At 33.9% G+C, this 23,340-nt stretch overlaps 1 protein-coding gene across 1 annotated transcript in view; it reads right to left on the minus strand.

Moving 5' to 3' along the window:
• LOC145693901 (lysosomal alpha-mannosidase-like) overlaps positions 1-23,340 on the minus strand; it is an 87,853-nt gene that overhangs the window by 52,821 nt on the left and 11,692 nt on the right. The window contains exons 2-8 of the mRNA XM_081770070.1: positions 20,670-20,772; positions 19,328-19,409; positions 17,297-17,482; positions 14,513-14,718; positions 9,160-9,293; positions 7,220-7,353; positions 5,036-5,246 (exon numbers count right to left, since the gene is read on the minus strand). Coding sequence (XP_081626196.1) covers positions 5,036-5,246; positions 7,220-7,353; positions 9,160-9,293; positions 14,513-14,718; positions 17,297-17,482; positions 19,328-19,409; positions 20,670-20,772 — 1,056 coding nt within the window. The remainder of the gene's footprint in view (positions 1-5,035; positions 5,247-7,219; positions 7,354-9,159; positions 9,294-14,512; positions 14,719-17,296; positions 17,483-19,327; positions 19,410-20,669; positions 20,773-23,340) is intronic.

Below are 23,340 nucleotides of genomic sequence, written 5' to 3' on the forward strand. Positions count from 1 at the left end.
TGTCACTGCGAGCTTCTGTACGTTTCTCCTTCATAAATGTATTTTTCTAAGTTCTTTGACCCTAGATCAAAATTCAGCAAATCAAACTATAATTCATAAATTGAATTAAAAATATGATATATATATATATATATATATATATATATATATATATATATATATATATATATATATATATACAGTAAACCCTCGTTAACACGAATTCCAAGGGACTGAAAAATCAGGAGTTCGTGTTAAAAAAATTCGTGTTAACCGGGGACCCAAATTTTATTATTCGAATACATTTTCTCCATACATACGCACTACAGTATACAGACTATATATATATATATATATATAAAGTATATTATGTATGTCATAGAAAACACTAGAGATGGTGTCGAGACGAGACTGAGTAGTCTCGGTCTCGTTTCGGTTCCAAATTCGAGACGAGACCAAGACTCTTCTCCGTCTTGATACCATCCACAGAATTGTATCGAGACGAGGCTGAGAGTTTCGGTCTCGTCTCGATTTCGAAAAGCACGGCTCGGTCTCAAATTCGAGTTAAGATCGAGATCGAGACTAGTTTCGGTCTCGGTATCATCCTCTGAAAAGTGAAAACACTACAGTAAGCTTATTATCCTATCTTCGAAGATTAAAAAAAAAAAAATCCAAGCAGAAAATCCAGGCCAAGTTATAAAATTGATAAGTCCGCTAGCAGGTTGGGTAACGCTATGGGAAAGGTTGGGAAAGGTTATGACTGCTGTCACCAGTTTGGAGTTACAGGGGAGAGAAGATGTTTTGTCTCGAGCTGTCGCCAGCAGCTCGTCTGCCAATCTCCTGCATGTTCAGCGCTTGACGGAGGACAGAATCAACACCTCATAAGAGAGGAAAGATACCTGTTTCTAGTTTTTCTCTTATTTACTAGGCAATTTTTGTCTGTATAAATACTGTATGACAAAAACTGATCTGGAGTGAAATCTGAAATAAGAAAAATGATCTGAAAAAAAACAACAAAGGATTGAAAGTTCGTGTTAAATGAAAATCTTTACTGATTCAAGGGACTAAAAATTAGTTCGTAATTCGTGCTAACCGAAATTCGTGTTAACCGATAAAACTTCCTATAAGATAACGTACAGCGATGCCGGGACCGAAATTTTGTTCGTCCTAACCGAGTGTTCGGCTTAAGCGAGTTCGTGTTAACGAGGTTATACTGTATTTCGGTCCCGGCATCGCTGTACGTTATCTTATAGGAAGTTTTATCGGTTAACACGAATTTCGGTTAGCACGAATTACGAACTAATTTTTAGTCCCTTGAATCAGTAAAGATTTTCATTTAACACGAACTTTCAATCCTTTGTTGTTTTTTTTTCAGATCATTTTTCTTATTTCAGATTTCACTCCAGATCAGTTTTTGTCATACAGTATTTATACAGACGAAAATTGCCTAGTAAATAAGAGAAAAACTAGAAACAGGTATCTTTCCTCTCTTATGAGGTGTTGATTCTGTCCTCCGTCAAGCGCTGAACATGCAGGAGATTGGCAGACGAGCTGCTGGCGACAGCTCGAGACAAAACATCTTCTCTCCCCTGTAACTCCAAACTGGTGACAGCAGTCATAACCTTTCCCAACCTTTCCCATAGCGTTACCCAACCTGCTAGCGGACTTATCAATTTTATAACTTGGCCTGGATTTTCTGCTTGGATTTTTTTTTTTTAATCTTCGAAGATAGGATAATAAGCTTACTGTAGTGTTTTCACTTTTCAGAGGATGATACCGAGACCGAAACTAGTCTCGATCTCGATCTTAACTCGAATTTGAGACCGAGCCGTGCTTTTCGAAATCGAGACGAGACCGAAACTCTCAGCCTCGTCTCGATACAATTCTGTGGATGGTATCAAGACGGAGAAGAGTCTTGGTCTCGTCTCGAATTTGGAACCGAAACGAGACCGAGACTACTCAGTCTCGTCTCGACACCATCTCTAGTGTTTTCTATGACATACATAATATACTTTATATATATATATATATATATATATATATATATATAGTCTGTATACTGTAGTGCGTATGTATGGAGAAAATGTATTCGAATAATAAAATTTGGGTCCCCGGTTAACACGAATTTTTTTAACACGAACTCCTGATTTTTCGTGTTAACGAGGGTTTACTGTATATCGGGAGGCCCAAAAGTAGGTATACAGTACCGTACTGATCAGCTGATTGCATTTTATATCATTTCTTATTGTTATCCCTCAGATAGACTTAGTTTCTTTATTATTTGTTCTTAATGTGTTTTTACTTACATCTTAAGCTCGGAAGAGCTGAAGCAAATACATCCATAAACTAGAATGTTATACTTAATCAATGCAGGGTTGTATACCTACTTTTGGGGCCTCTCTCTCTCTCTCTCTCTCTCTCTCTATATATATATATATATATATATATATATATATATATATATATATATATATATATATGGGCGGCGATTAGGGGGGCAAAGGGGGGCAGTTGCCCCCGCACTTTTTTTAAGTAACCAATTAATGTATATAGTTTCATTTGGAAATGTAACGATTTTGTATGTGTTAGTGATTAATAGGAAAAAATGCTACCATATAATATTTGCTGTTGCGTGAATACGTATTGGTTGTCTTCCCGTGGAGTAAAGAAAGCTACAGTAATTGCGTTTTAATCGCCACAGAAAATAACCCCAAAAAATAACCTATTGGAGCACAATTTCAACATACTTTCATTTCTTCTTACAAGGGCTCGATATGTTAGTGAGAAGCTTTGAAGCTAATCGAAAGAACATTATGCAAAAAAGTAGGGCCTATTTCACAAGTTATTCTTTAATTGCACAAAAATTGACAGTTCCTAAAATGTCTTTTCTTCTTTCTAAAGTAAGGAATATCGATTAAAAAGAGCGTGATAAGAAACAACTTCTACCTTTTCCATTGTTTTGTAGTGTAATATACGAGTGAAGTGTTGTGTTTAAGGATGTACGAGTGTATATACAATAAAATGTAGTAAATTGAACATAATTCTAGGTTTTAAGTTTATTTTGTAAAACTGAAGTGTGGATTGTAAGTATTGTTGTGTTTTGATGTGTTCCAAGAAAGTGAAATCTGCACCTAATGGCAACGAACATATTTCAAGAAGTTGCAAAAGCAAATATTTCTTTAAATGTCGTAGCATATGCTTGTAGTATTTACTGTCTTTCATTTTCTAAGAGTAATAACATACATTTAATATCATGTGTGGAATTAAATATTAAGTTTTTCATTAATCCTCAGTTTCAATATAACTTTTGCAAAACAAGCATCATTATTCATTACTATGATTAATATTATCCTTTCTATTTATTTGTTTTGCAAATTTATTAAATAATCTGATCACACAATTTTCCAGACAGAATTTTAAGATGTTCATGAGCAAGGAATCAAATCTCTTTTTACACTTTCGTTGTTTAAGAGTACAAAGGGCTAGTATCTACTTGCGTTGTTCTTCTCAATTTACTTAATAAACTATTATATACGATATACGGTATTTTAACTGAAAATATAGTATCCTATTAGTTATACAACCTTTCGTCAAACAAAATGTTAGAAACAACCAGGAAAACTAACATTTATATACAAATATTCAGATCATGTCTTGCCCCCTCACTTTTAACGTCCAACCGCCGCCACTGTATATATATATATATATATATAGGTGAGAGGTGAATAAAATGATCCCCTACTCCTACAGCGGAAATTGGTGGCGCTGCCTGTCGTATCATGTAGTTGCTACGAAACTCAAAATAAGCTGTCCTTGTGCATCAGTTCTCTATAGATGAGAAACGTTTAGTTAGTCTTCCAGACGACAGAATAACATTTTCATAACATTGTTTATAATGCAAGTGTTAAATTTTGCTGTATTTGTACTAACGCATGAATTAGAATATAAATGAGACACTATACGTTGAAAAGTCAGTGCTTAATTTTATACATTATCAATGCAGTTGTAAGTCTTTTCCATGTTTTGTCACACAAGAACGTATTTAACAGAATTCATATGAAAAGGCAAAATGATTCCGGGATCACTTTAGCTTATTATTATTCCGTTTTCTTAGGGATCATGTTGCTATTTCTGTTTATTTGACTCAAAGTAATCCAGATGAGCATGATAGTCAAATCCTTGTAGATAGGCCTCCTTTAAGTGATGTCCAGAAAAACCCATCGAACCATTCTAGGACTGCTGTTCTGGGAGCTGCATTAAAGGAGTATACAAAGAAGGCAATGATTTTTAAAACGAAGAAGTTGCAAGGCGCAAATATCAAGTGTCATCTGCTTTTGACGACGAATCCATGACATATATCGAGTGGATCTATTGTCATGACTTATATTCAAAGTCTGCTGGACGTGAGGGTTGGATAATGTGTCAGCAGTTCCAAGAATGGGACCAAAATCAATGTGTTGATGAAGATGAAGATTTCTTTGTGTATGACATGTGTTCTGCCACTTAGGCTACAAGGAAGCTGATAAAAAAAGAGCATAACAGAACTAAGTGTTCAAAATACTTTTTCTATATTGAACAATATATTAGCCTATTTTAACAAACCATAAATACTATTATTATTAACATACTTAAACACACTATTACTACACCCTGCACTCCATTAAAAAAATCATTTTTGTAAGTTCACAGCATTTTTCAATTATTTTGAATGAACGGATCATTTTACCCACCTCCTTAGGCAAAATATCCTTTCGCAATAGGTTCAAGTTTGTGTCAAAATATTATCGAAGATGTTTGTTGACAATGTTCGAAATTGCACGTTAGGAACATCTTATCCTACCGAAACAATTACTACAATATAGATCATTAGAGCTAAGATCTGGAGGCCAATTTGTCTTAAGTGGATCATTTTATCCACCTCTCCGTTATATATATCTTTATTTTTTTATGCCCTTGCAAATTTTGAGCTAATGGACAAGAAACGCAAGAAAACAGAATTAAATAATTAGCTCTCATTCAGAGTTCCCACTTGTGTGATACCTATAATTGTTATTACCTGCAAGAGTTGATTTCCTTTGTAGATGAAGTACTTTTGAGTGGCTCTGGAAGTAAAATACCCCGCCCAATAGTTGCCTTTCCTATCTGCATACGGGAAAAAGTCATCTTGTTTCGTACTCCACGTGAGTTGAGCATCATTTAGAGCTTTTAAGTAACAAGACGGCGTCGAATAGAATACATTGATGTCATCTCTTAGTTCATTAACATGCCTGAAAGAAATGCAAGCAATTAGGATTTGAGAAATAACATCGCTATTCTCATAAGCAAACGAAACGACATGTAATGAATATATTAAGGCCTTTATAATGGAAAAACTGTTACTGAAAGAGCATTTTTCTTGTTCTATAGCAATTAACCGCTTTCAACATACCAGTATGAAGTTTATTGATAATAATTTTGATTCCCGAGTTTTGCTTATTTTGAACCAATTTAACTCAAGGAATACACGGTCACTGTGTTTAATATGCTAGATGGAGAGAATTTAAATTAAGGTATAACACGGTGGCACAGTAGTAGAATGCTTATGTTTGGCGCAAGTGATCCATGGTTCGATTCTCGAGTTTGTGGCGGACAACACCGTGTTCGTTGGTTTTCTCAAGGTTATCTCGTTTCCTCCCAAATTATCACTCACTTTCATTAATCATCTATCTACTTTAACCCAAAAGACGTATTCATGGGTTGTAAAACTATAAATTTTACTTCACTTCAGGAAGAAAATTCCTAACAAGCAGGAAGAATTTTTTATAGTGCGTTAAGGGTGTCGAGACGTGTGCCATTTGTTCTATCTTTAGATCTTTTGATTTAAGTAGGGAAGTACTCATTTTTTTTAATGAAGTGGAATGTTAACTATTTGATTTTATTGTTTTCCTTTCATGTTCCTTGTTTTGTTATAATGAATCTACCATATACAAGGTGTTTGAAAAGAACACCGACAACGTTTGGGAGGTAATTCCTGACACCAAGATAAGACAAAAAGTAAAGACCAATCTGGGTGCAGAAATCCATCATTTCGGACTTACAGGCTGCGGAAAACATGAAAAAATGAATTTTAAAAGTCCATAGCTCCAATACTATGGGACCTATCGTATTCGGTTCAAGACCTCTTAGGAACTAATATGGGCGCTACCCATAATATATGTTTTAGAATACCGCGGTACTCACGCAACAATTTTTATAGAGGGAGTTTGGCTACGGGCGTATAATTTTAAATACTCCTCAACTACCTTTATACAAATTGTTGCGGAAGTACCGCAGGATTCTGAAATATGGATAGGGCACATACTAATTCGAAAGTGAAATCTTGATCCGACTACAATAGGTCCCATAGTATTGGAGCTATGGACCTTTAAATTTCATTTTTTCATGGTTTCAGTAGCCTGTAACTCCGAAAAGACAGATTTCTGCACACTCAGGTTGGTCTATACTTTTTGTCTTATGTTGGTGTCAGGAATCACTTCTCAAACTATATGTATGTAAGTTTTTGAAACACTATACACACACACACACACACACACACACACACACATATATATATATATATATATATATATATATATATATATATATATATATATATATATATATATACGTGTGTGTGTTTGATGTATCAAAATTACTGGCCCATCGGCCAGCTTCATTATGAGTGAAGATAAAGTTAGAAGTTATTGAAAATGAGTGGTTTTCAATCTAAATTGGCGGAATTTTCACTAAGTATTTTGCCCATCACTATATTTACAATACAGCGTTATTGAGAAATGGATTTGAGGTGATATATGTTCCGGCACAACAATACGCACGTTTCTCTGATCAATTTTGCGTACCCTTATGTTCCATTGGAACAGATTGCTAAACTAGAAATGATGCTTTTCCATGCAACAGAGAGCAGTTTTCTAATGAAGAACTGAAAGGGCTAGTGCAATTGTAAAAATCTACCATTTTAAATTGAAAACCATCTATTTCTAACAACTTTCCTCTCCATTTCTTCGTATCATCTTTACTCATAATGAAGTTGGTCTCTGGCACTGAATTTTTGATACACTAAATTTTTGATAAATTTAATATTATTAACATGAAATTCCATCCATAAATATTAAAATTATATATACATGCACCCAATTTAATTTTCACATTTATTATGAATAAAAAGTAAAAATAAAGCGAAACATTTGTACTTTGTACTTACTTGATTATCCTGTCCATGTTCCTAAACCAGAATGATCCACTTTGATAGTTGAAATCATCTCCCATTGTGAACATTATATTGTTTGTAGCAAATGCTTCCGCAACTTCTTGGCTAACACGTACAAAATCATCTACCTATAATTATAAAATAGACATTATACTAAATACTTCAAATTATAAAAGTGTTACTCAAGTCTAAATTAAAGTAGTGTGGAAAGTAATCTATTGAGTACGTTCACTACGGTAGAATTTATGTATTATTGGATACTTGAAGAGATGTCTACTCAAATATAAAAATAAATTTGACAAGTAATTTTTCGCTCCTTTGAATTCGGAATGGTGGAGGCTTCCCAGCATCAGTCAGCAATGGGTTCGGGAGTTACGGGCCTGTAAAGTTAACCCTGTAATCCATAGAAAAAACAACATCTAGGCATTTCCTTGACGTTTCTTTCTGTTAACCTTATGTAATATACCACATAGAAACTATAACATCTATAAAGTACGAGAGGCAAGTGGAAGGTAGGATTCAAACAGACAAGACTAAATTTGATTTAAATCAAAGGATTGTTATTGAAGGCTTGACAAACGCTAACTTATTACACTTGGAACCGTGTCACTGTCGATTGAGTCAAAACAATAATCACGAGGGAAAGTCCACATTCCCGGTTCTTCGTCCAAGCAATCAGCTTTGTAGAAAGCGTTTCGAATCAAATCCTGAACCTGGGAGCGCTGAACTGATAGATCGTATACAACTGCAATGCCAGGAGTCGGTCACGGTGCCAGATGTTCACATTACTCATCAACAGCAGTGTGTGTCAGTTAAGTAGCTGATGAATGACTTATATTGCCTGAAGAAGTGCAATCCAATCGTTGAATCTTTCCTATACATCTTCCAGGTATCAGCCCTTTCTTGAAATCAATATCTGCAGGTTTAAGTTTATTTCCTCATGTTTCGTTTTGGTTTCTCTTTTTCAAATGCTGTCGAAGGTAATTGCTATACATATTCCAGCCAGGTTCTTGGAAGCACTCTGGGACATTCAGACTCCTATGATGCGTCTTCGCCCGGAGCGTTACATTATATTCAGGTTAGCAGAAAGAGACATCCAGGAAATGCCTAGGTTTTATTTCCTATGGATTCCTATATTAATTTTACAGGTCCGTAACTCCCAAACCCATTGCCGACTGACGCAGGGAATCCATATGTAATTTAACTAGAACTAGCTCTTTTAGGATATGTCTCGCAATCCGCCATTCCGGATACTCCCGCTATGATCTAAATAGATAAATCATAGAACTAGAAGGAATCGAACTTCTGCATCCAGCTTACTCACCATACCCTGGACCTAGAGACTACTGTTTATTCCTGTCGATAGCACATTCTCTTCGCAGTAGAACATATGGAAATCTAAACGACGTGAAAACTAAAAACCGTGACTTCTTTGCCTATAAGTTGTTGAGTGTTTATAGAGGTCCGTAATCAAAAACTCAACTCAAACATGACTAGATGTTATATAATACAGTATTTGAAGATTAAATATGATTTTTCCCTTGTTTCAATTTAAACGTTCTCATTTTTGTTCAAGAAGTCGCGAACTTTCATAACATTCTTATACCCACATGATACTTACGCTAATACAGCAAAATATATTCCAATTGCTAAGAAATTAAATAATAATAATAATAATAATAATAATAATAATAATAATAATAATAATAATAATAATAATAATAATAATAATAATAATAATAATAATAATAAAAGAAAACATGAATTATTCATTATTTTGTAAATTAATGCTAAAAGAAATAAGAACGGAATTAAAATAGATAAGAGAGAAATAACAAGTTTTGTATTTTAATTCAGCTGTTTATCAGTATGGATGATACAACTTCCTTGACTTACAGATGGTACACATACCGAAAGATGAACAAACTATTTACCCTGCTTTGAACATTATTATCCGGTCCATCGTTGTCAATTATGGGCGTATCTCCGCAATTCATATCAAAACAGAATCCCGAGGGCGGAGAATAATGGGTGTAAAACCCTCCAGTGAACAATGAGGCATCTTCACCTGAAAACAAGTCAAAATTCTTTTATTTAAAAATAATTAGCATTTTTTTTGTAAACAGTTTCTTCTGTATAATCTACATTGTTCAACTACAGTGAATCTTATGTAAGTTAATAACCTTAAGTTCTATTCAAAATGGTTTAATGTCATTTGAAATTAAGCGTTATAAACGGGTTACCAGACATTTGGTAGTACATTGTTCGCGAAACCTAGGAAACTTTGACTCGTTGAAAGGGGCTTACTCTTCTTCCCAGAGTTTAGAGTGGTTCTAAATGTTTTCGCCCGAAGTTAAAATCTGGATGAATTGCTTTTTCGTATCCGTAAACAAGAAGTTTGAAAGCTTCTGTTGCTTGATCAACAATGAAGAATGATGGAGTTTATGAAACATGTTTCACATTCGAAAACTAAAAATCTTCGCTGTTAATGCAACCCAACAATAAACTTATGTCTTAGGTAGCTGCATGAATTAAGAGTAAGAGTGACTATTCAAACTTCATTGCTTAGCAAATGAAGAAATTTAGGCTGCTATTGAGGAAGTAATCTACACCCCCCCCAACACTCCCCTAACACACCTCCAAATTTCTTTACACACACTTCTGGATGGAAAAGAAATACTCCCCCAAATCCAATTGTATCAATCAATATCATATAGGTTATTTATTACATCAAGTTAAAAAAAGGTTTAGCGTTTAGGAAGGAAGGCAATATTCTTATTTATTCATTTCAATTCAAAATACGAAGCGACCTCGTTCCCATGTACGGCTTCGAGAATTACATCACCTCATTGTTTCGGGCGGTGTTTCGATTGAAACAATTGACAAAACAGACCGCTGATACCTACCCTCCTGGGTTCCGCTGTCGTTTCCGAGAAAAGAGATTGATGCACAGATGCAGATGACCGAAATTGGCAACGTCTTGAGCGGTCATTCACCTACCTCCTCCTCAATAAGGAAAAATGTGACAATATAGTAATAAGCCTATACCAGATTCAGTTGGTAAGTGCTACTCTGCAACAGGCTCGCAACCAGAGGAGGGCTAGGGAGGGCCTGGCCCTCCCTAAATTTTTCATGTCCGCTCCAGACCTCAATACAAAATGAACAATTTAGTTATTTGTAAGAGAATTTTTAATGACTTGGCCCCTTCTAATATATTCATGGCCCCCCAAAGCTCTGTGGCTGGTTTCGAGCCTGCTCTGCAAGTGGTGTATCAACGGACGTCAGAAGAGTGTAATCAAAACGTTTTTAGAAATGAAGAGATCGATCGAAGTAAGAATTATATATATTTTAGACTGAGTCTAGTGTTATACAAGAACGCATTTGGCGCTAGCTTAATTTTTTGTAAAGTATATTTTTATTCACGTAAATTCATTGAGCGGAACAGGGCTCATAGCAAGTCACTCTTTTTTTAACTAAAATTTACTTTTCTTCAAGTTGGTTACTAAAAGTTACTTTTTTCAAATTTGTCACTAAAAGTTATTTTTTGAGAGGTAAAGCAACTTTTTCGCGCGATTTATGTGTTGGATTGGCAGTTTTCTAAGAAAAATATAAAAACAAATGGAAAAAGGCAGAAACTTGTTACTCTTACTCTTCTGAAAGCTTCAATACTTGCTGTCACATGTAAAACAGTCAGCTTTATTCTAACTTCAGCTTTTATTCTTTCTAAAGCACAGTGGACGTTGGTGGATGCTTAAGCTTTCAAGGTGGGGTAGAGAACCCTTCTGTCTCTATTCTTTCTTCTATTATAATAATCTTTTAGTTTTCTCTCGTAATAGTTAACGCTCCGTTCAACGTTGTGTGTGTGTTTGTTTGGTTCATCATGTTCGTCTTGTGTTATGCTTCTTGTATGTTCTTCTTAAGAGTAGGTGATGAATTTGAATATTTCACGTTTTTGAGAACTCTTAATGCCAAGTTAAATATAATGTCTGGGATGAAGAAATTCGGAAATAGGCCAGAACTGGTTCCACTTACTCAGAAGCTTTTTACATCTGCTAAGTCTGCTTACCGTAACTACAAAGCATACTTTGAAAACCCAAGAAACGAGGAAGCTCAAAAAGAAAAAGTAAAGAAGAAACAAAACAACAAAGAGAGAGATGATGGAGAAATTGACAAAGGAGAAAAGGGGCAAGATGAGATTTTGGTCACTTTTTCGTGTGCTTTTGGCCATTTTTGGCCACTTTTCAACTATTTACAAGAGACCAGACCACTATGAGCGCTGGGATTATTAAAATTTGGGTATATTAAAGAAGACAAAACAGAAAGATACAAAATATTTATAAATTGAAAAACTCGATTTCTGGGAAACAAGTAAATCAATGAATAATTTTCTTATGAAACATATTCAGAACCAATAACGTAGCCAAGAAGGGGCAGGAACAGAGATTAAGAGATCAAATAATATTACAACAATCAACGTTAACAACAGAGTTAGGATATTAAAATAATGAAATTGGAACTATGTATAGTATTAATTACTAAACGAATGTGATTTCAGCATGGGACGAGGGAATTTTTTCCCAATTAATATTTTAAAAAACAAAATCACCCACTAAAACTTGCTGGGGTGAATACATTGAAATAATAGTAGAATTTTGCAAAATAATTACAATAATTCGTATGTAATCAATTCACATGTAATTACTGGGTAAAATAGTAGAGGTTGATTCCTAATACAGTGAAACCTCTCTTAACGGGCATCTCTCAATAGTGGACATCTTCATAAGAGAACAAACTTTCTTATTCCCCCATGCCATAAATATGTGTAGTGTGGTGTTATGAGAGAGAACCCTTTCTTTTAGGGACACCTCTCATTTACGTCGGTTCCACCGATGTCCGTTTTGAGACGTTTCACTGTATTAGTTAGTTTAATAATAATAATAAATGCTCAAATGTGTGAACTTACTTTATTGGACCTACCACTGCAAAGAGCTGATATTATTATTATTATTATTATTATTATTATTATTATTATTATTATTATTATTATTATTATTATTATTATTATCAGTAGTAGTATTGCAATAGTTGCGCAAGAAAATATACTGTTTTCTTGTTTGCATGAGTTTGTTTAAAAAATATATCACTATTCTGAGAGCACACCCGTCCTTTTATTTTGAACACTCCCCGAAGTAAAAATTTCTGGCGTACTTATTGCTGCTATTTACCAAAAACATTGTTAATTAGTGAGGTGTTTATTCGTACTCCTTGTCTTTTATGTTCACCATCACTGTGCGAATTTGAATACTTGATCAGTTACTGAATTCAGTTTGCTTAGCGGAACAAATATGTAAAATTATACAAATAGTAAAGCTTAGAGACTCAGATGGCATGTGCCATCAATGTTATGAACTCAAAGCTAGTTTCCATAAAACTTCACAACTTCTCGAGTAAACAATGTTATTTGAGAAATACAGTGATTCAGCATAGGGTCGTCAGGCGTATCTTACAGGGGCCTTAAACAGATTCGAAGCGCTCGACTGTCAGAGGATACTATTGGCAAGTTAAGCAACATATGCTTCTATCAAATGCAGAAGTTTCTTTTTTTATCCGAAATTGAAAACATAATATTCGATACAACTTTCTGAACTCGAATTGGTGGTACAACTCAATACAACTGGTATGTTCGAGTTTATGAAGGCTTTTATAATACAATTTTCAGGTAGCTGGAAAAATGATTGTGAAACCCAATATTTGCCAAATGTATCGTTTGCATTGCAGGGGATTTTACTGTTTACTAAAAAGTAACCATTTGGATAAGATGGGTTTTGTATTTCATACAGCTACAAATAGAATCAATAAGAAAGATACTTTGGTATTTTCCTAATATTTTGTTCTCTAATGAGGTAAGAGGAAGAGTTGTACTATTTGCATATGATTAGCAGGCTAGAAATTTATTTTTTAACATCTTCAATATTAATAATAATAATAATAATAATAATAATAATAATAATAATAATAATAATAATAATAATAATAATAATAATAATAATAATAATAATAATAATAATAATCAAAATAGTCGTCCTGTGCACACATTTTGTCATCGTTCAGCCAACGATTGGATTCCGTGACGAAAGAAGTGTGTAGTCTGCGGTGCGAAAAAATTCTCAACCGTAATTTGCACCGCTCAATCATTAGAATTCCCTCCTAAGAAGTGATCGAAATGCCGGAGATAGTAATCAGTGGGAGATATATTGGGGAATATATTGGATGAAGAAAGGCTTTATACTGCTACTCCTGGAGAGCCTGCACCGTGCAATAAGTGGGCAAGCATTGTTGTGCAAGATGAGGATATAATGTCTGTTGACCATTGTGTGATGCTTGCGGACAAGTTTTTGGTGTATTTAATGAATTTCAGCACTGTAACGATCAGCATTTATGGTTTCGTATAGACAGAGAATGACATAATGAGTTATTCCCTCTATAAACCACCTTATCAGCAACAGTCTTTTTAGTGGATGGAGAGGTGGTTTAGCAAACCGTTCAGGACGTTTATTACTGACTAAGCATTGTGCTGATCATTTACGATTGTCATGTCAGATGTTTGTAATCTGATGCAAGAAGCTTGCACTCAGACAATAGCACACCCAGATGGTGAGTCTTGCTGGCCAGTGTCAACTCATGTGTTACCCATGAGTTCAACCTTTTCATCTTACCTATTGCACGGAGCCGCCAAATGACAGTAGTAAGTCTTACTCGTCTGTAGTGGTGCGAACAATTTCCCAAGGGTATGCTTCTGCGGTGTCCTTGAGGATCTCGTGATGTTGATCGGTGCTGGGCTAATTTTGTAACTCAGTATGACCAGAACAAAATTTGAGAAAACAATGGCGAATAGTGAGTTTATTCGCCATTCCTGTTCAAACCTCTTTCATGCTTTCTGTAGAATGTCCCAGTTTTAATTCGTAAAGAAATATTCGCAATTGTGAGTTCTACATTATGTATGTTCATATGACTGTTCAACAATCCATTGTCTTCTGACGTCCGGATATCCTAGTCTGTTTGTTGGGCGTGTACAGAGTTTGTGATGTTATACGCGTGACTTTTTTTCCCATCCCTGTAGTATATTACTGAGGTGAATATTCTTCCAGACGTCAAAGCAGACATATCGTTCGGACCAATCTAGTAGTATATTCAGCAATTACCTCGATTGGTTTAGCAAATGAACTGTTTAACTGAAGTCTATATAAATAAATAAAATAAAATATTTATATAATTATTTCATGTTACCAAGATTCCTGCTGGCTTGCCACACATGCTCCAAAGTTTTCGTTTGCCTTCTGTGGTCCCTGTCTTGGTAATCGAGTCTTGCGAAGAACAGGCCATCGAAACCCATTTGAGCAAACTCTGAGGCAATCTCTCGGGAGTGGCCAAATGGATCGATCTGCCAAGCCACTCGTGGACGGCCACACTCACCAAAAGTCTCGTTAAGTTTCCTATTAACGAAAGAAGAACAATGAAGAAAAGTAAAGCTGTTCATATATTTTTAAAATTATTTGTGCTTGAAAAATTTAATGTCTTACATAATTACATTGGCGAGCTAGTTGATTGTTAACCAAGAGCGGTAGTCTTAATTTGAACATAGTATGTCCTTACAATTTTTACTATAATTAAGACTCTTTGCTAAGCTCACTTACATATTTTAGAATTTTACTGAATAGCTTAAATACATCAAAATAATCAGAAACATAGAAAGTGAGCCAGGTAGTACAGTATTTACAAAATATTATTACACTAATAACTGTTTCCAAATCTTTCCTTATAGGCCAGAAATTTGGGTGCGCATCATGACATCATAATTGGACCGTCTGGATGCCAAGTGATCTAACCAAAATTGAAATTTTCCTAGGAGTGAAATTTGAAGTTCAATATCTCATAAGCAATTCACATTTCTACATATTAAAATTATAACTTTGTAGTTTATAATTTACAGTTTACAAAAATCTTTTCTGGAGATAGGTCACGTAGCATCCTAGCGGTCCAATTGTTAAGCCCAAATTTATACACTATACGAAAAGTCTTGAAAACAATTATCTCTTCCTGTCATATTATATTCCAGGTACTATCTGACTCAGTTCCTAAAGTTTTGTTATTCTTCATTGTCTAAGTTATTTTAATGATAAAAGTGGGTGTAAGGTTAGCAAAGAGCTTTAATACTTTCACTTCTGAGCTAATATAGCAAATTACCGCTTCCTATCGGTTTAATGTATACGTATCAGGTAGTAGAAGAAAGGTAGGCATGCGAAAATATATGGCTAAAAATATTTAAACATTCTATTCTAAGATAAATACATTTATTGATATTGTTAGATGGAATTGCTACAATATTATCGAGCTCGTCCGTTTGCAATTAATAAGTTACCCCAAGTCTTGCTCGGGCTTATGACCGAAAGTGTTAAATATTGCTCCATTTTCTGACCCAGTAATAATCACACTTTCTAAAAAAAGAAAAAGAAAACTCGATCATTTTAACTGCGTAATGCATTCAGTTAATGATGTATAACTTACTGATACTGATTGTTAAATCTTCCAATCAGACTACCAATCGATTTCTCAATTTTTCAAAGTAGAATAATAATTTTTCAAAGACCCATATACTATGTAGGCTGAATAACAGTGTAAGGAGTAATTGACAATCTCGGAACATTCACTAAAAATGTGAGAAGTGGATCTCTGAAAAGAATCGGATTGACTTCGCCGAAACCAGAGCACACCAAGAGAACATAGTTCACGGATTGACTCAGGGTTAAACATCAAAAGACTGTATGGATCCATAAACTATTTGAACAGATATACTCGGAAGATCTCAACATATTTAAATTAATGAAACAAAACCTACACTAGGTTTTGCATTACATAAGGGGAAAGGAGAAATCTTCTTCATAACTAGAAACATGGTGTAGATTGTAATCACATGGAATTTCTTTGTGTAAACAAAACTTTCACCTGACTTGTGATATGAAAAAGCTTGAGAAAGCCTGATCTAATGCACATTTTTTTTCTGTAAATGCAGGGGAGTTCGGTAGGAAACTCAAGTGAGATTTCAGTATACAGTAATCCAACAGAGAAAGATGATTCAGCTCACGACAGTGATTTTTGTTTGGAATAAATTGACAGTAATCCATTTTGGAAAAATCAATCTATCATTACTGTTATAAAGCTGATGATACATCTTTCTGAATGGAAATATTCTTATGAAGCAAGAGAGAACATATTTTGCTGAACTGAAACGCAACGAGCTTAAATATTATTGGTACTATTTCTTCTTCGTTTTTTAACAATTTGGTAAATGGTGAAAATAAGGCAAAGTCATACGGAAATTTCATATTTCATTTTTACATATGGTCACAAGAAAGCTCTAAGATAGTTAGCCCTATAACGGAATATTTTACGTTAGTATGTTCAAATATTGAATAGAGACTGCCATGGAATATATGGTATTTGGAAGTATAGGTATCCTTTTCAGTATCGTATCGATTTGATATTTATTTCTTGTTTACTGTGTAATATGATATTTCAACCATTCAAGAATAATAAAAAAGATGTGACCTACGTATTACCTTTTTCGGCGAACTGCAAATGATTATCTCAATCAAGTCAACCCGTAAAAGAAGTTAATCCTTTCTGTTTAGGACATTGATTCACAAGAACTGACCTTTCAGTATTCTTTACAAAGAAATTAATATACCATATTCTAGGCGTAGTTATTAACGATATATTGATTTCTGATTTGTTTTTAAATTGTCTGAATCATTTTATGTGCAAACAAAACTCATCCGAACTTCTTGATATTTCTCGTTAAGAAAATGAAACGTAGTACGTGCATCCTTTAAGGATTAAGAGTCATCTCTTGATTAGGTTTCAAATTAGTCAATTTTAAGAGAATGAAAAAAATCCTTCGTTTACTTCCGATGATCTCAGTACTACTAGTTCATATCGTTAGGTTAGATTCTGCACTACAGTATTGTGAAAGATGTTGAGAGTCCCAATGTTCCAAGAATTCCATATACTTACCTGTGTCCATAAGTCATTTGATCGATGGTATGTTGGTAATTGGGAGTTGCTTCATCGCTTTGGCTCCATCCTCCACCGATGAACTCCAGTCGACCACTGTTCACCAAGTCCTTCACCTGTTCCTTTTGGATGTCGTCCAATTCTACCCACCATTGCCAGAAGAAAGCCGTCTCCGCGTATGAGAATCTTAAAAATGTTACAAGACTTAGTGATGCAGTGGACAAAATACTATTTTATTACTTATCCTTTTTATTATAATTGTTACTGTTTCACTCTAAGTACATCTTTAAAAAAAATGATGTCCGATATTTTGGAAATATTTAAAACTAGCAGAAGTCCCCAGGCTAGTACGGGAAGATTAATGTTTATGTACATATTTGAAAATAAAGAATTGAGGAGGTAAATAACTACAAGCAACGTCTTCGTTGGATCAGCTGACATGCACATTCTTGACTAAATTTGGACTTAAATGTTATCTAGACTTCGCCACTCAACTTCGAGACTCCGAAAAACTCCTTTTCATACCTCTGCCAATGGGGATAAATATGGTGGCATCAGCAGTTTTAACAATTTGGTTCTAACTATTCATCTCAGTGAAGTCAAAAACTATGCATTCGTCATTAATATAAGTCGTTTTTGATTACTTTTACGTGATCCGCTTTCCACATCCTAGGCGTGTTTTGTTTCAACAATATCTTTTCCAGATTGTAAGCCATATTTGTATGTCTATTTGTTTTTAAAAATGGGTTCACACACCGAGTTTCATCTTCCTGAGATCTTGAGATAATTCATTTTCGGATAAATTTTTAAAACTTTAATTTTAAATCGCTTGTTTCCCTTTGAAACTTCCTCTTCCTAGGATACATATAAAAAAATTCTAAACAGTCTCTTTCAGATTTCGGTCTCTTCGATACAGCCAAGGTGTTAATTTGTATACCGGGCAAATATACAAGCAAATAAACATACAAACATTATTTTTATATACGAGATTTGAAAAGGAAAAAGTTATATCTTGAAAAATGTTTTTTAAGCTCCCTCGTGGCTAAGCGGTTAGCGTTCACGCCTTTTCGTGGGAGATCGGGGTCGATTCCCGGCAGGAGCTCGTGTGGCTCGGATCCCACCTTAAATTGTAGGTCCACATATATACTTTAGCCTCGCTTCTGAAAGGGACACTCAACTCAATTCAACTCAAATGGAAAAATGTTTTCGTCATTAGTAAGATTATGATTTACTGAAAATAAAGTTAAGACCTACTGTAGGTCTAAAGATAGCACCAAGAGAATAAATTCTTTAAAAAAATAAGCGAGGTTTTTATAATATGAATAATATTGAGATAACATTAATAAACAGGTTGGCCACTGGTTGATAAAATTTTATTTAGTAATCTCTAATTCCTTCTAAAAACCTAGTTTTTAAAGAAGATATTACTATTAATATCATCGTAGAATCTTGTGTTTTCACATAGAAAAAAAAAGTCCTCACGTAGATGTTATGCTTACAGAATTCCTTACTCAATTACTATTGAAGTTCTATTCAATTTCATTTTTCCGGCCAACGTAACGAAAAGTCTATATCAGTCACTACGTTGGCCTATAAATTGGCAAAACAGTAGTATATTGAAAAGTTCTTTATTTTATTTAACGATTTATAATTTAATGAAAACTATCAAAATTTGTACAGTAAATTAATAGAAATCATGCTATAAGTGGAATTCTAAAAATAGAAACATGAATAGGTCGAACATTTGTACACAATATTTGATTTTGAATCCAAGTATAAAAAATATAACAAATTTAGAAATACATGTAAAAATTTTAGTCATTTCATTTGTTAAAATCTGATCACATAATTTCAATATGTTGAACAAATCAAAGTATTTTTAAAATACATAAAAAACTACAACAATAATTTACATAGGTTTGAAACTAAAAAATAATGTTTTTAATTTGCTATTTTTTGCAATTGATTTCACTGATTAGTTTTGAAGAAATACTCAATGTGAATATTTTGATTGGAGAACATTTTTCTCACCTTCTGTCTGGGTTCCATAGTAAAGACTGAACGATTTCATCCAGAATATACTGAACTCCTACTCGCTGGATATCGTTTCTAGCTATTAAAAAGAATTAGAACATATGTGAGTTCTGAAACTTTTTTTTTTGTCAAAATGAATAAACTAAACAATATATATAAGTCAATTAATAAGTTTTTTTCTCTTTTTGGAATTAGAGTACAGTTCCATTATACAATAAAATACAGATGAGACCATGCGTACCGAAAGGGAAATCAATCAAAAAATATTGAGACTCCTCTGAAAACATATATCACGTTTCGCCATTGATATACACCCACATAAATTTTGGAAAGTCGGCGCCGTTGGATGAGATGGTAAAACTACTTGCGGGAAATGAAGAAAAAAGAGAATATTAATTACCCAAGATTGAAGGTAACTATATACGTAATATCATTCTAACAATATCACATTGTAACAGTTTCAGTTATGCTGTTGCTTCTTTCGTAAGAAAAGTTATAAATGTTATAAAATTAAATGAAATATGTTATAAAATTACCTAATACTTTATTTTGCTGTAGTTTATTCCTTTTAACAACTTACATATTATTCGACTGAAACAATTATGGGTATATACAGGGTGTTCTGGGAATAAACTGAAACCATCTCCATAATTAGACATTTCTGACTAGTCACAAATGTTATATTCTTTCTTATATTGAAATCTTGAACTTATAAGGTACGTTTTTTTGTCCGTTTAACCGTCGAACACCTTGTACATTCACCTCAATACTTATTGCACTCTTGTCCATCATGATTATTACAGCGCATTCTAGTCTTAATTAGCTTTCGTGTTCTTCCACTTGTTGATCGGGTGATATAATCTACATCTTTGTGATAATTATAAATAATATCTTCGGAAAGGTTGATTCAAAAAATCCTTTAGATCAAATAAAGTGTGTTAAAATCTACAATGTAAAATTTTTGCTATAGAAGATGATATATGCGGAAAACAGATTAATATAAAAATGAAATCGATGCTGTATAGGATCACCTTCTTCAGACAAACAGCGTGGCCATTTGAAATGAATTTTTGAACATTGTTACCACTTAGATCTAACTATATTTCTCTTGGATTAAAATACGAACTCTAAATGTAAGAAGGGAGTTCAAATGTATCTTTCAAATATTTCCCATAAACCTTATTCTTTTCGTCGGAAGAACAGGCATTTTTCTTGTCCACACAGGTAAATAAAATAAAGGAATTATAAGAAAAATCGCTATCTGGATGATTTTGTTGTGTAATATTAAGTAGAGAGTAAAAATATTATATATATCCAAAAGATAAAGAAAATGGCTTACATCCATAATAATACTGATCGACAGTTTTCAGCCACCCCACATCATCATGTGTATGTGGAACTAGATGGACATTGAGTTTGTTCGGATCTGGAACTGGACACGACTAAAATATCAAAAAATAATTATAACAATATTAATAATAATACACTATTAAGATTTAAATAGCATTGTTAGAAAAATAATTTTGAGATTGAAATTTTTGGATTTTTACCAGTTTATTTTAATGGAACTTTTATGCTTATGGAATGATAAACACGTTCATAACGGTAGTAAAGGGGAGCATTTGCGTGATTCAGTGCCCTGAAGTTCTTGGCTCAGGGACCATAGTTTAGGGGTACGTTGGACCACACCTCTCTAAATTTTGGTGTGGGTACGTTGGTCATTCTATTAAATTTAAGGAGAGTTGCATTGGACCGCTTCGTAAATTTAGGAAAGTGCCAAAACTAAAAAGTCTGGTAAGATAACATAGGACTAACGTAAGCACCTCTGAAATTTAGAGTAGTCCATCTAGTGCCCTTGTATCGATTAAAAAAAAAGCCGAGATTTCAAATTTGAAAGGTTTGATATAATTTATTCTTTGATGTGGTTTATCAGGTTATATGGTCCAATGCCTTGATACATGGGTCCATTCTCTTTCAAAAGGGGTGGTTACATTGATGCACTTCTCTTAAATTCCGAAAAAGGAACATTAGTCCATCCTTTACATTTGGAAATTATCTAAAAAAAAAAAAAAAAAAAAGATAAATGTTCTATAGGATTTGTATATGTATTTCTGTAAATTTATGTGATCCACATTATCCCCATCATGGGTAAAAGAACTGCCAAAAATCGACGTGAACAATATCTTTTACTACATGGCTGGGTTTTGTCCAAATTTCATCTTCTAAGACAGAGTTTAATTGCAACATATGATTACATGAATGGATACATGAGCTCATTCTATTTAATTGGATATGGGTTACACTGGCACTTCCCTTAAACTTACGAATTATCGAAAATAAAAGTTGAGATCTATAGGACTAAGATGTAAGCCTAAAAAATTTGGGTGGTCCTTTTTTCCTTCCAAGGTAAGACAAAAATGTCAAAATTATAAATACAAGCAATACTTTTTACCATGTGGCCAGTTTTTGTCCTAATTTATTCTGTAAGATGTGGTTTTATTACAGCAATATGGTCATATGGACGGATACAGGGCTCATTCTCTCTCATAAGACAGTTCGACCATGGTGCAACCATCTTAAATTTTGCCAAAGGTAGATTAGTCTACCCTTAAATTCGGGAATTCTAAAACAAATTAGTAAATGTTGTATAGGACTCGGGTACATCTATCTCTAAATTTGGGTGGTTCATCTTGTTCTTTTCGATGAGTGAAAAAAGATTGCCAAAAATAATATTTGGAAGGGGTATGTTATGATTTACTCCCTAACTTGAAACTGTATTATATCTTAAAGTAAATTGAATATTAGGTTCCTGGAAGACAGTACTAGGGATACATAATTTGAGTAGCCCCAAAAATTGCCAAAGGTAGTACTTGGAAAGGGAACGTTATGGCCCACTCCTTAATTTGGGGACAATATCAGAAGGTGTACGTTATAATCCGTTCATTAGTTTGGAAGTTTATTATGGGTTATGGCACATTGGAAGATGTACATTTGGATGGTCCATAAAATTGTCAAAAATAATAGTTTGGAAGGGTTCGTTATGATTCATCTAAATTATATTATAGCGTATGGTACATTGAATGTTATGAAGACATAGGAAGACACAAATGTATTTGGTAAATGTATTTGAATGATAGGTGTTACCCTGGTCCAGGGTACTCCTTCAAATTAGGAAATCAGATCCAAATTAGGAAATATGTCATAGGATGCTTGATTAGGCTAAAAATAATAATGTGGCATAGTTTGAATGTTGAATTCCTGAATGTATTTGGAAGATAGGTGTCAACTGGTGCAAGATACTTCTTCCAAAATCTAGAAACCGTATTCGGGATATATATGACATTGAAATAATCACTTTTTTTTAGTTGAAGTCATTTTATGTGTTCAAAAATTTCAATAAGTTCAATAAGTTCAAAAATTTTATCAAATTTGAGGCCTTCATACACTTCTGGTTCAGGTACATCTCCCAAAATTTTGGAACCATATTTGGTATGTATCTGTATGAATTCGGAAGGTACTTTTCAAGATTTTGAACACTGTACAAGAAATCTTATGACGTGCTCTTGTGTATTTGAAAAGTTGTGTTCCAAAATTTTGAAGCCAAATTTGGTAGATATGAATTTATGAGGTATTTCTTTTTTAATTCAAAGATTCTTAGTAGTTAGATGAAATCTTACGATATTAAATGTCACCTGGTTCAAAATACTCCCGCCCAAAAAAGAAAAGAAATTTGGCAGATACAATTTAGAAGACACTTTTTCCAAGTTGAATCTATTAAATGTTCTTAGATTATTTTAAATACCTTCTAAAATCTGTAGTAATTTGATATACTATGTCTAAATACACACATACGCACACAAATCTACTGTTTCAATGGGGATACGGACAAAATCTCGCGGCCGAAACCTCGCCGCCCAAAATCTCGTCTGGTTAAAACCTCGCCGTCCGAAAACCTCGCGGACCAAAATCTTGCTTGGCCAAAACCTTGCGGAATGAAACCTTTCCTTAAA

The sequence above is a fragment of the Thermobia domestica genome, chromosome 1 (genome assembly GCF_964235325.1).
Source record: "Thermobia domestica chromosome 1, izTheDome1.hap1.1, whole genome shotgun sequence".
NCBI classification, from domain to species: Eukaryota; Metazoa; Arthropoda; class Insecta; order Zygentoma; family Lepismatidae; genus Thermobia; species Thermobia domestica.